The following is an 11,853-nucleotide window of genomic DNA, read 5'->3' as shown; positions in this document are numbered from 1 at the left end:
TTTTTTAAGATTTATTTATTCATTTATACAAGCACTGGGTACAGTCAGAAGCGCGGGAGGGTGAGAGAATTCACCAGAGCCAGAGCGGGGAGCAGAGCAGGCAGAAGGACCGAAGCACACTGCTGAGGGGAGCAGCGGGCGGCAGGAGAGGTCTGCGCGCCATGTGGGACCCTCCTCCGGTGGCTGGGGAGGAGCGGCCGGGGATCGAAGGCTGCGGGCAGCTTCGCAACCCAGCGCTCAACCGCTGCGCCACCGGGGAGGCCCAACTTTCCCAACTTTTTAAGGGAACAAAAAAGCCTCTACACGCTGCTCTTCCCCCCACGGTTCATTCTTTCCCTCAGGGTTCCTAAGAGAGCCACTTCTCTCAGAATGGGTGAAGATCACCGCAGGAGACTCCTACCTTCAGAGCCCACCTACCTTCATAGACCTTCCTCAGATAGCACCTCTGGCTGTCACGGGTCTCGCAGACGCCCTCCCCACTCTCGCAAACCCCGTTGGCATTGATGCGACGACACTGGTGACATGTCAGCGCTGGAAAGGCAAAGTTGGCATTAAGAGGCTCTTCTGCACCAGACTCCCCATCCCCACTGGTGGGAGGGAGGTCACACGCTGTCTGCCTCCTGCAGCCTGGATACCACATCCCCCCACCTGAGATTACACTGAAAGCAGGTGCCTGCTTGGGGCTAGGCTGGTGCCTGGAGGAGGCATGTGCCTCTGGGCACCGACCCCAAACAGCTCTTCCTCTACAGCCGGGGATGCTGGGAGCTGCCAGAGGGTGAAGTCAAGTCCCACAGTCAGCTCCACCTGACCCCACTCTTGTGGGGTCCAATTTAAGTCTTTCAGCAGGAAAGCATGAGGAATTGGGGAGTATCAGGGATTAAATGGAAGGAAGTGGGAAGTAGAGGCTGCAGTAAAAAGGGAGAAAGAGGAGGAAGAAGGAGGGGAAGCAGAGAGCAGTGCCAAGAGTGGAGGGAGAAAAGGAGAGATGAGGCTGAGCAGGAGAGAATAGCGGGGTGAAGGTGACACCTGTCACATCCAAGGTTAGGGCTATAACGATAGGTCCTTCCTCCTTGCTGTTCACCTCTCTCAACGCCCAACAAGCCACCACTAACCCCGTCCCTCCCTCCCCCTTGGGATCCTCCCAGATGCCCTGCAGGGACTCACCTTGCAGGGAGCCCACCTGCAGGGACAGGCCCAGCAGCAGCAGCAGGAAGAGGAAGTGAGTGTCCATCTGGGAACTAGGACTGGGGAGCAGTGGCACAGAGCTGCAGGCTCCAGCCTGAGACCCGGGCTTTATAGCCCAGCCGGGAGGGGCTGTGGACCTGGCGTGGAGGTGCTGGACTTGCTTGAGGCGCTGCGAGAACAGATGCCTGCTGGGAACTCGCATTCCTGGGGGCCTCGCAGGCCTCGCAGGCTCTGCAAATTCAGGGAGTTCACATTCAGGCATAAACCCAAATCCTGCCCACCTCCACTGGCCCTGCTAGGCAAGCCACCATCTTCCAGGGCTCCTTTTGGTCTCATTTTCCCCAACTTTTGATTAGGAGAATCAAGCTCCCTCAGAGAAGGATTGTGAGATCCAGGTAACTGGAGCAATGGGCTTAGGGCTCTGTGACCTCCTAAATTTCCAGAGGTCGGTACCTCCTCCGCTTGTGAGTGCAGATGTTGAAATCGATTTCACGAAGTGGCTATCAGCCTAGACTCTTGCAAAATGCAATACTATACCCAACATAGCACACTTGGATCTACCAGGTAGATAGAGAGTCCAGGCGAGGTAGAGACTTTTGTTTGTAGACTTGATTAAAATCATTTAAAAGTACTGATCTGGAGAGAAAGTTTTGTGGTTGTGACTTCAGGGCCCTCTGCAACCTTAGACACGTCCTAGCACCTGCGTCCACGCTTCCCCTCCCAGTGTTACCCTCTCCCAGCTTAAGAACAGGACAGCCTCTGAAGTGGGGGACTTCCCACACAGGGGGGTGTCTTCCCCAGTCCAGCTCAGCAGGTTGCGTCATCTACCCTACTGTAACAGAACAGTTGGCTTGCATTGGGAACTTGCTGTGTGGCGGCCACAGTACTAAACACTTGAGCAATGTTATTTCACTGGATTCTCACACAGTGGCCAATGTGGTAGTTCTTAACACCTCCATTTTATGGATAAGAAAACCCCATGGAAGCAATCAGTCTCAAGTGACAAACAGGATGACCCGCAGATTCCAACCCACACCTGCAAGCTCCATTCGCCCTGTCACCCTGCCAACAAAACCCAAGACTTAATGGATTCTAGAATTTCCAAGAGTGTCTCAGGACCTGAGGGCAGGACTCCCGCTGCCAGAGTTCGCTCCTTTAGACACAGAGGTCTAGACACCAGCTCCACATCATAAATAAGAATCGACATGTCTCAGTAGAAATAGTTTTCTACAAGCTGCCAAGAATAAGGGTTTTCCTAAGTGATTCTTCTAGGATTCCCATTTAGCCTTAATCCCAGATTCATCTGGATGGGGATAGGAGGGAGAGTGGCTTGCTGCTCAGCCCAGCCCTAGGGGATTCTTTTCTCTCCACTCCCTGAGGGACTGTCCCCAGCTCCTGCCCTCAGTCCTCCCTGCAGTGGAAAAGACAGATAAGATTGTTAGCCTGTGGGGAGCTGAGGAACTCAACACAGCATGTGAGTTCAGGGTGGGGGCAGATAACATCAGGATCTTGGAGTGGAGACTACACATCACTTTAATGAATACACAAATGTAGTTAATCTAAGGCACTTGTGTCCACCTGAAAATTCAGCAGGTCACTAAAAAGGCAAAACAATATTTGGGATCAAAGAGCTGCAAATTCAGGGAGTTCACATTCAGGCATAAACCCAAATCATGTCCCGAGGAGGGATGAAAGTTAAGAGGGATAAGGATGAGATAATGCTCAGGTGGAAGGAGTCACATGGTAAAAGTCAAAACGGTTGAGTGGAGTGGTTACAGAAAAATCATTTTTATGAGTCATTCAGCTCACATTCCAACAGATAATGTCTCTCGGGTTCTCCCCCAGCCCCGTGTGCCTGCAGTGCCAGCAGCCCTATCCTTGCCCAGATTCCTGATAATGCCCCTGCAATCCCTGCCTCACATCTTCCCTCTTTTCTGAGTGCAGGGCCTGTGTGGCCCATAAAATTCCTCTATAGGGCCTCCCTGGTGGCACAGGCAGTTGAGCACGGTGCTGTGAAGTTGTCCATAGCCTCTGCAGTGTGGGTTTGAGCCGGGCTGGCCAGGGAGATACCCACGTGGCGAGGCAGACCTCTCCTGCCTTGCCCGCTGTTCCCCTCAGCAGTGTGTTTCAGTCAGCCTGCCTGTTCTGTTCCCCGCTTTGTCTCTGGTGAATCCTCTCATCCTCCCACACATCTGGCCTCTACCCTGGTTCTTGTATGCATGAATAAATAAATCTTCAAAAAAAATTCTTCTATAATCCTCTGCTCTGCTATGTGACATAAATGTAAGAATAGGTAGGTACCATGGTAACTTAGTGAGCAGTTTCATTTGTGCGAATTCTCCTCCCTACCCTCATTTACAGGACTTAGCCTGGTTCCCGGGCAGAGTCTAGGATGAGAAGAGGAATGGCTGTGTGTCCTTCCTCGGCAGGAGGGTTCCCGCCTCAGGAAACATTCCTGGGCAAGACTTGAGCTTAGCCAAAGGCAGCAGAGGTCCGAGACTTCAGGGCCAAGTGGGCCCTTGTAGGAAATTACTGCTAATCTTTTATCAGTCACCAGCAGGGAAGGACACGATACACACAGCAAGTTATCATTGCTCCTCTGCCTTCAACCACGGCAGAATACCTGACAATTAGCATGGAAACTAAGGCCACAGGTTCACCATACTAGGATTTCCCTGTAGGTAGAAGCAACCTCCAGGTCACAGACTGCTGGGGTTTCTGAGAGGCCTCGAGCAGGTGGTATGGATGCCTACATGTTTCTCTCTCTAGCACCGCCATTATTCAAGGCAAACTGGTACTATCTCTCATCTCTTCTCTTACTCCTTCCTGTGCTTGTCTTCCTCAGCCTCTCTCTGGCCCCCAAATAGTGCTCTCAGCACGTGAGCCTCAAACACCTTTCAACTCTGCTCTCTAGAGCTAAATGTCTCTGTATTTGGTTCAGCTCAGGGTGTTAGACCCTGGAACATCCGTTCATTGGGGTGGAAGAGGTTGGAGGAGAAAGGAGGCATCGGCCGGAATACCTTGGATGTGTTAGCTCCAGAGCTCTTCAAGTTCCAGAGCAAATTCTCCATCACACATTTTCCTATCTGATGTGCTCAGGCACTCACAGCTTAGGCTTTGCAGGGCCAGACTACTGGACATGGACAGGTTTCCAACTCAGAGCCCAGGGCCGCCAGCCTGGGTGGGGTTGGGATATAGTCCTCTAAAGCCAAGCTGAAGAAAAGAGGGAGGAAAACTTGGAGTTTAATAAAGGTCCTCCCTGGTGGCGCAAGGGGTTAAATCTCAGCACAATGAAACTATCTGCAGCCACTGCAGCAAGAGTTCAATCCCTGACCAGGGAGCTACCCACATGGCACAGCAGACCTCTCCTGTCTCACCTGCTGCTCCCCTCAGCAGTGTATCTCAGCATATCCGCCTGTTTTACTCCCCACTCTGTTTGGTGAAGGCTCTCACCGCCCACCCTCCTGCACTGGCCTACAACCCAGCTCTTGTATGCATAAATAAATAAAATAAATCTTAAAAAAAAAACCTTGGAGGATAAGGCTTAAGGAGAGAAATTTCAGGTTTGAGGTCCTGTCTTCCAATCCTGTGCCTCCTGGAGAGGGTGCAGCAGGGATGTCTCAGAAAGTTTCTGATGATTGTCAAGAGGGGTGCCGCCAAGCCTTAAATAGCTGGTGGGTGGTGGAGAGAGCACCTCTTCTTTTCCAACAGCTTCCACTACTTCTATCAACAGAAGTCTGACCCTGTGTGACCCCGTAGCTGTTGCTCCATCTCACTCACCTGAAGGAAAGGAACTATTGACAGTGTGGCCTTCCATGTTCTTCTCCACTCCAAAGGAGACCAGTCTAGGCCCTAGAATCCTAGTTTTGTCTTCCCACTCAAGGTAAGTGGGGTAAGCCTTTGCAAAAAAAAAAAAATTTTTTTAAAGATTTATTTATTTATTTATACAAGCACTGGGTACAGTCAGAAACGCAGAAGGGTGAGAGAATCCACCAGAGTCAGAGCGGGGAGTAGAGCAGGCAGAAGGACCGAAGCACACTGCTGAGGGGAGCAGCGGGCGGCAGGAGAGGTCTGTGCGCCATGTGGGACCCTCCTCCGGTGGCCGGGGAGCAGCCGGGGATCAAACTGGCGCTGCAGAGGCTGCGGGCAGCTTCGCAACCAAGCGCTCAACCACTGCGCCATCGGGGAAGCCCGCAAAAAAATTATTTTAAAGATTATTTATTTATGCATACAAGAGGTGGGGTATAGGCCAGAGGTGCGGGGGTGAGAGGATTCACCAGAGATAAGAGTGGGGAACAGAACAGGCAGATTGACTGAAGTACACTGCTGAGGGGAGCAGTGAGTGAGACAGGAGAGGTCTGCTGTGCCACGTGGGTTTCTCCCTGGCCAGCCAGGGATTCGAACTTGTGCTGCAGAGGCTGTGGAGTGCTTCATAGTGGGGTGCTTACTCCCTTGTGCCACCAGGGAGGCCCATTACTTCTTTTTTAAAAAGGCAGATAGCCCCAGCATACCACCTTACACAGGCAAAATAGCCTTTGCTGCCAGTTTGCCCTGGGTTGTCAGAATGCCCCCTTTTGAACTGGCTACATGAGTACCTCAGAGCACAACCCATTGTGAGGAAGCCTGGCTGGTTTCTGAGGTTCTAGAATTTCCAGAAAGCTCTTGTTCAGCACTGGGAGATTCTGTTCAGTTTTTCTTCACTGCTCTTGGGTGGACCACATCAGGGTCCCCTCTCCCTTACATCCAGATGAAGAAATTTCTCTTAGTTATGAGTCTTCTTCAGCTTGGATCTGCCAGAGGTGAGTCCTCTTGTCTTGGCTCTGCAAAATATGTAAGAGGCCTCTTTCAGGTGTTTCGGTCTTCAAAGAAAGAAGACCAGTATCTTAGTTACCCAAACCAATTTGGTTCAGAGTCAGGAATAGCCAAACAAGTCTAATGTGGAGAGTACCTGAGTCAACAGATTCAGCCAAGTTATGGCCTTACTGTCAGAGGCCCATAGCTTGACACTTTAGACTTTCCTACTTCTTTTTTTTTAAGATTGATTTATTTATACAGACAAGAGCTGGGGTGCAGGCCTGAGGTGTGTGTGTGGGGGGTGTGTGTGGGGAGGGGGGTGTGAGAAGACTCACCAGAGACAGAGTGGGGAACAGAACAGGCAGACTGACTGAAATACACTGCTGAGGGAGTTGTGGGTGAGACAGAAGAGGTCTGCTGTGCCATGTGGGTCATTCCTCTCAGCTGTGGGCTAGGAATACTAACTCACTGTGCCTGCCGCCTCTAAACTCCTCAGTTTAATCAAAGAGTAATCAAATGGTCTGTTTGGTGTTACCACACCATAAAATGAAAGTCATACTGAGGGAACAACTAGGAGAGACTCGACAGGAAAGGATGACTGCTAGCTAAGAGTTTTGTAATTCCCAAAGTCAGTTGGGGTGGAGAGAAACTAAAATTAACTGAGCCCTCAGGCAGTGGCCGAGGCACTTCACAAGTTATCTCGTTGAATGCTCATGAGAGCGCCATCAAGTGGGTGCAAACGGTACTTCACAAGGAACCTCAACTCAGATACATAAGCAGAGCGCTTTAATCTTAAAAAGTGGAGGTTACTTTTCTTTTTGAGAACAAAAGCTCTTGGGTATTGGATATTGTGTCTGAGAACTTGAACTTGCCAAATAAAGGGGCCTTGATCCCTTCTGATATTTGTTGTGGATTCGTTAGCTACTTGTCATCTCTTGTTTAAAATTTGACCTGCCCAAGGTTAAAACTTTCCACCCTCAATTTCCACTAGAATTATTTAGCTATTAAAAGCAACTTTTTGAATCTCATTCTTCTTCTCTTTTACCCCCTGAGGAGCTGGAGGGAAGGATGGTGGTGATGACGCGAGTGATGGCACATTGATTTCCCTTTGGGTGTTTTAGGGGCGTGGGTGAATTAGTCCCCTTGTGCATTTTTTAATGTTGTGGATCTTAGGATTCTTCCCTTCAACCCCAGAGGTGACCTCTGGGTGTTTCATTAACACCTCTGTCCATGGTCTCTTGGGTAGTTAGCTTCCTCCAACATCTGGAATATCTTCAGGTGCCTGATCAGGGCCACAGGAACCCCAGGAATCACACACTAGTCCTACTCCCTAGGAAAGCAGTCTCTATTCTACCCTGAACATCCTTTCTGTCACCTTCCAACATCTCTCTCCTCCTCCATTCCAGGAACAGGTCATTCTGGTGGACTTCATCACCCTGTGAATCGCCATGCTTCCGTTCAGCAACTTTCAGATGAGTACATTTCACTTAGACAGCCTTCAGAAGCTGAGGCTTTATATGAAACATCGTCAAACAAGAACTCTTTAAGTGCGCATGCTTCAGGTGGGCACGCTTCAGTTGAACACGCTTCAGTTGAACATGCTTCGGCTGGACACGCTTCGGCTGGACACGCTTCAGCTGGACACGCTTCGGCTGAACACACTTCAGCTGAACACGCTTCGGCTGAACACGCTTCGGCTGAACACTCTTCGGCTGAACATGCTTCGGCTGAACATGCTTCGACTGAACATGCTTCAGGGGGGCACGCTTCAGGGGAGCACACTTCAGGGGAGCACGCTTCAGGGGAGCATGCTTCAGGGGAGCACTCTTCAGGCGATCATGCTACCGGTGAGCGCGCGGTAGCTGAACACACTTCAAATGAGCACGCCATCTCTGAGCACACAACAGGTGAACACACTTCAGTGGAGCATGCTGCAAGTGAACACACTTCCAGTGAACCTTCAGGTGACAAGGCTTCTGCTGACCAGGCTTCTGCTGACCTGGCTTCTGCTGACCAGGCTTCTACTGAACAGGTTTCTGCTGAGCAGCCTTCAGGTGAAACTTCAAATGAGAAGGCTTCTGCTGAGCAGCCTGCAAGTGAGCAGGCTTCAGCTGAAAAGTCTTCTGCTGAGCAAGCTTCAGGTGACCAGGCTGCAGTTGAACAGACCTCAGGTGGTAAGGGTGAACAGCCTTCAGCTGTTCCATCTTCAAGCACACCTTCAGGTGAGTCTCAGTTGCACGCCCATGTGCTGTCCTTGACGGTAGGTGGGAAGTAGGCCACACGGCAAGAAACCCGAGATTAAGAAACACTAAGAAAGAATAGGTCACAGACAGCTCTTCCAAACTTTTATGTCTCTTTACAATAATACTGGGAGGCAGGATTCAGATTTTGTGGGGAACCCTGAAGGCTAAACAATTTGGAGGACCCTCTTTAAGAAATACAACACAAATGCTAACTACCAGCAGTGCCCCCAATTCCACTCTAACATTAAAACATGAATACAAATGCCCACAGCTACCTTTCATGAGCTGCAGGCGAAATCTGCCTCTTGAGAAACAGGATGCTTTGCAAACCCAGTAAAGAAATGCCTAGCCCTGGAGTCGGTGACACTCTTGTTTCTTTTTTTAACATGGAAAGTAAAGCATGCGGATGCTTATGTCTGTTAGATCCAGAAGGAAGTTCCCAGGACAACTGAGACTCTGTGGCTCTTACCACAAAGGGATTGTTCAAAGAAAAACAAGACCAATGTCCGATGCCTCCAGTTATTGCCAGACATAAATACTTCATATTTTGCCTCACTGCAGAAGTAGCTGTATTCCAGATTTTCATGGGAGACAAGTGAGGTTGGACATAGCAAAACTTGATTCAAGTTTAGGTCATTCTGACTCCAAAGTTCATATTTTTTCCCCTTTCTGCTCCCTTAACTCGGAAATGGCAGTGGAGATAGTAAAAGAGGCAATATGTAGGTAGTTCCAAAACAATGCCCTTGGTGACCAGTTCAATTGAACATGGAAAAGAATGCAGACTCTTTATAGGGTCTGCGACATCAGAGCATTTTTTAAAAGATTTATTTATTTATGCATACAAGAACTGGGGGTGAGAGCATTCACTAGACAGAGTGGGGAGCAGAATAGGCAGACTGATTGAAATACACTGCTGAGGGGAGCAGCAGGCAAGAGAGGAGAGGTCTGCTGCGCCATGTGGGCAGCTCCCTGGCCAGCTGGGGATCGGCTACGGACAGCTTCACAGTGCCGTGCTTAACCCCTTGCGCCACCAGGGAGACCCCATCAGAGCATGCTAATACAGCTTATTACTCCAATTTTATTCCAAGTACTCATGCCTTGGAAGAGTATGATGGGGTGCTTAGAATGGAGTCTATCATGTGATAAGTTCTACTTTGTTCCTAGACATGACAGAAGGGCATCTAATTATAAATGTCCAGGAAGCTAATGTGGGGGCTATGAGTTGGAGCTGAAGTATTATAGAAAAAACTTGGGATTGGTCAGCAATGAAAGTCATAGGCGAAGCAGTAAGGATGAAAGAATTTCCTCAGGTACAGAAGAGAGAATATGCTCTCTCACACACAGGGGCCTCAGATTCCCAACAAACACCAAGAAATAAAACATGTTGTATCCAAGCTATGTATTATTGCCTTTCATCCCTCCCGAGATGTGACCCAAGGCTACATGCCTGGTGTATAAAGGAATTTCATTGGGCCGATCTTAAATTTTTAGGTCCTGTGTTGAATTGCCACACATGCTCTTATATGAATGACCAAGGAAAATGTCTTCGTGGAGAGGGCGTCTGTACCACTCAGAACTCCCAGCAGTGCATGTTAAAGAAGATCTTTGAAGGTACATGGGGACTGTGTGAGGCAATCTTTGACAGAGAACACATCTATCAAGCACTGATGGGGAGTAGTTGGGGTGGTAGTCCTGGTGCTGGGGGTGGGGGGCTCTCATTCCCCTGGAACTTGGGATTCAGGAGAACCTTTCCTTTCAATAAGAGCAGAATTCCTGCTATTGATGGGGGAGGAAGAGGCCCTTCCCAACAGGCCTCAAGGGGGCAGGGACTCGTGCTGCAGTGGCTGCAGATAGCTTCATAGTGCTATGTAAAAAAATAAATAAATAAAGGAGGCAGGGAGATGGCCTGGCCTTTCCTATGAAAGAAATGTGCGTTCCTTTCAGCCATTTGTAAGCTCAGGGCTATGTCTTATTCATGGATATCTATTAGTAGAACTTAATACAATGTTTAGTACATGGTAGGCATTTAGTAAATATCAAATAAATGAATAAACTAATAACTGTCTACCTGTCTGTGTTCAGAAGTTGCCAGACCTGAGCACATTCCTACACCTCCACCCTTGCGCTCACTCTAATTCTCCTAAGATCTTGGTAACTTTCACATTGTGACACAGCCAGACTGCCCTTGTGGTCTGGCCCCTAACTAGAGGGGGAAGGGCCCAGAAGAGGCAGCTAGAAGGTGAGCAGGAGAAAGGATATACATGTTGGATGTCTTGGCCATGCCTGTGTGAAGACACTGGAGGCTATGGCTGAAGGCTAAGATTGGAAGAGGAATCTGTCTGTTCACTAAAGTCTGTTTCTGCCTCTTTCAGGTGGAAAACTCCAGTTCATGGTTCAGGGGTGTGAGAACATGTGCCCGTCAATGAACCTCTTCTCTCATGGAACCAGGATGCAAATTATATGCTGTCGGAATCAGTCTTTCTGCAACAAGATCTAGAAGCCTGTGCCATTGCTTCTTCTGTGACTCAGGCAGCAAAAACCCTCCATTGTCCTACTGGCTCAATTTATATTTCATTTCTTCCCCAGCCAACAACTTATCACATCTGCCTCTGCCTGAGGGTCAGACAGGATGCTCCAGTATCTTTCCCTTCTTACTCATCCCTCTCTGCCCTGCCTCCCCTGCCCCCCTACCACACTTCTCAACATCTTTCCTTTCAATAAATTCCGCATGGCTAAAAGACATGGACTCCAAACAAATTTCTTTTCCCATCAGTCAGGTGCAGAGTTGGTCTGAGCTTCTTTCCACTCTACACGCTAAATCAAATGTTTCTGAAACCATCCATTTCCATCAAAGTGCTCCAGGGCAGAGACCAGAAAGAATGCAAAAGCGGTGTTAACATTTTATGAACTGAAACTATACTGGGGATCCTTCTCTCTGACTCCCTCCCACTTTTTCATCCTATCTATAGAAACCTTACCTGTTTCTATTTAACATAGTGTCCAAAATCCACCCCTTCTCTGGCACTTGAGGTTTCATTCTTTAAGACTTTTAACATAATTATAACAATAAAATGACTCTTTATTGCTGTGCAAACAGGTAACAGGCCAGAATGCTTAAATCTTTTTCTCACAATATTACTGTATCATCTGCTTACCACAGTGGCAGGTGGAAATGCAATTATAGTCCCCTTCTCCTCGTAGTAGAGTCATGTTCTTCAACATGTTTTCACATGCTTGGTTTCAGACGATTCTCAGAAAGCATCCCAGAAAAACAGATAGGAAAGATAGTTTCACACTTATTTTACATATAAGGAAATAGGACATAGAGATTTTTATTAATACTGATATTGTCCCAAATTTGCCAAGGTTATGGCACCACACAGCAAGCCAGGGCAGATTTCAAAACCATATCGTTTGATCTCAATCTGAACTGTTTCCAGCACATGATGAATACCACCTAGAATGGGCCTATCTAGGCCGAAACTATCCTCCCCATCCTATATAAGCCCATCTCCTTTCAGCCATTGTTCCCCCAAAGCCTCTGTTCCAACACTCCTGAAATCAGCTTAGTGATCCTAAAAGAGCAAAAGTCTTTAGTATCAATTATTTCTTTTATAGATAGGGCTTTTGG

The 11,853-nt window shown here is 48.6% G+C and overlaps 1 protein-coding gene across 1 annotated transcript; it reads left to right on the top strand.

Moving 5' to 3' along the window:
- Positions 1-5,932: 5,932 nt before the first annotated feature.
- On the top strand, positions 5,933-10,719 carry ACRV1 (acrosomal vesicle protein 1; the record flags this gene model as incomplete). The annotated part of the gene is made up of 4 exons (XM_084249931.1): positions 5,933-5,984; positions 7,386-8,201; positions 9,714-9,833; positions 10,595-10,719. 4 exons carry the CDS (start codon positions 5,933-5,935, stop codon positions 10,717-10,719), a joined length of 1,113 nt encoding a protein of 370 aa, XP_084106057.1.
- Between the last annotated feature and the right edge of the window lie 1,134 nt (positions 10,720-11,853).

Source organism: Talpa europaea, assembly GCF_964194135.1.
Source record: "Talpa europaea genome assembly, chromosome: 12".
In the NCBI taxonomy this organism is placed as follows: Eukaryota; Metazoa; Chordata; class Mammalia; order Eulipotyphla; family Talpidae; genus Talpa; species Talpa europaea.
Note: the sequence above shows the minus strand (reverse complement) of the source record. Positions and strands in the feature narration are given on the sequence as shown.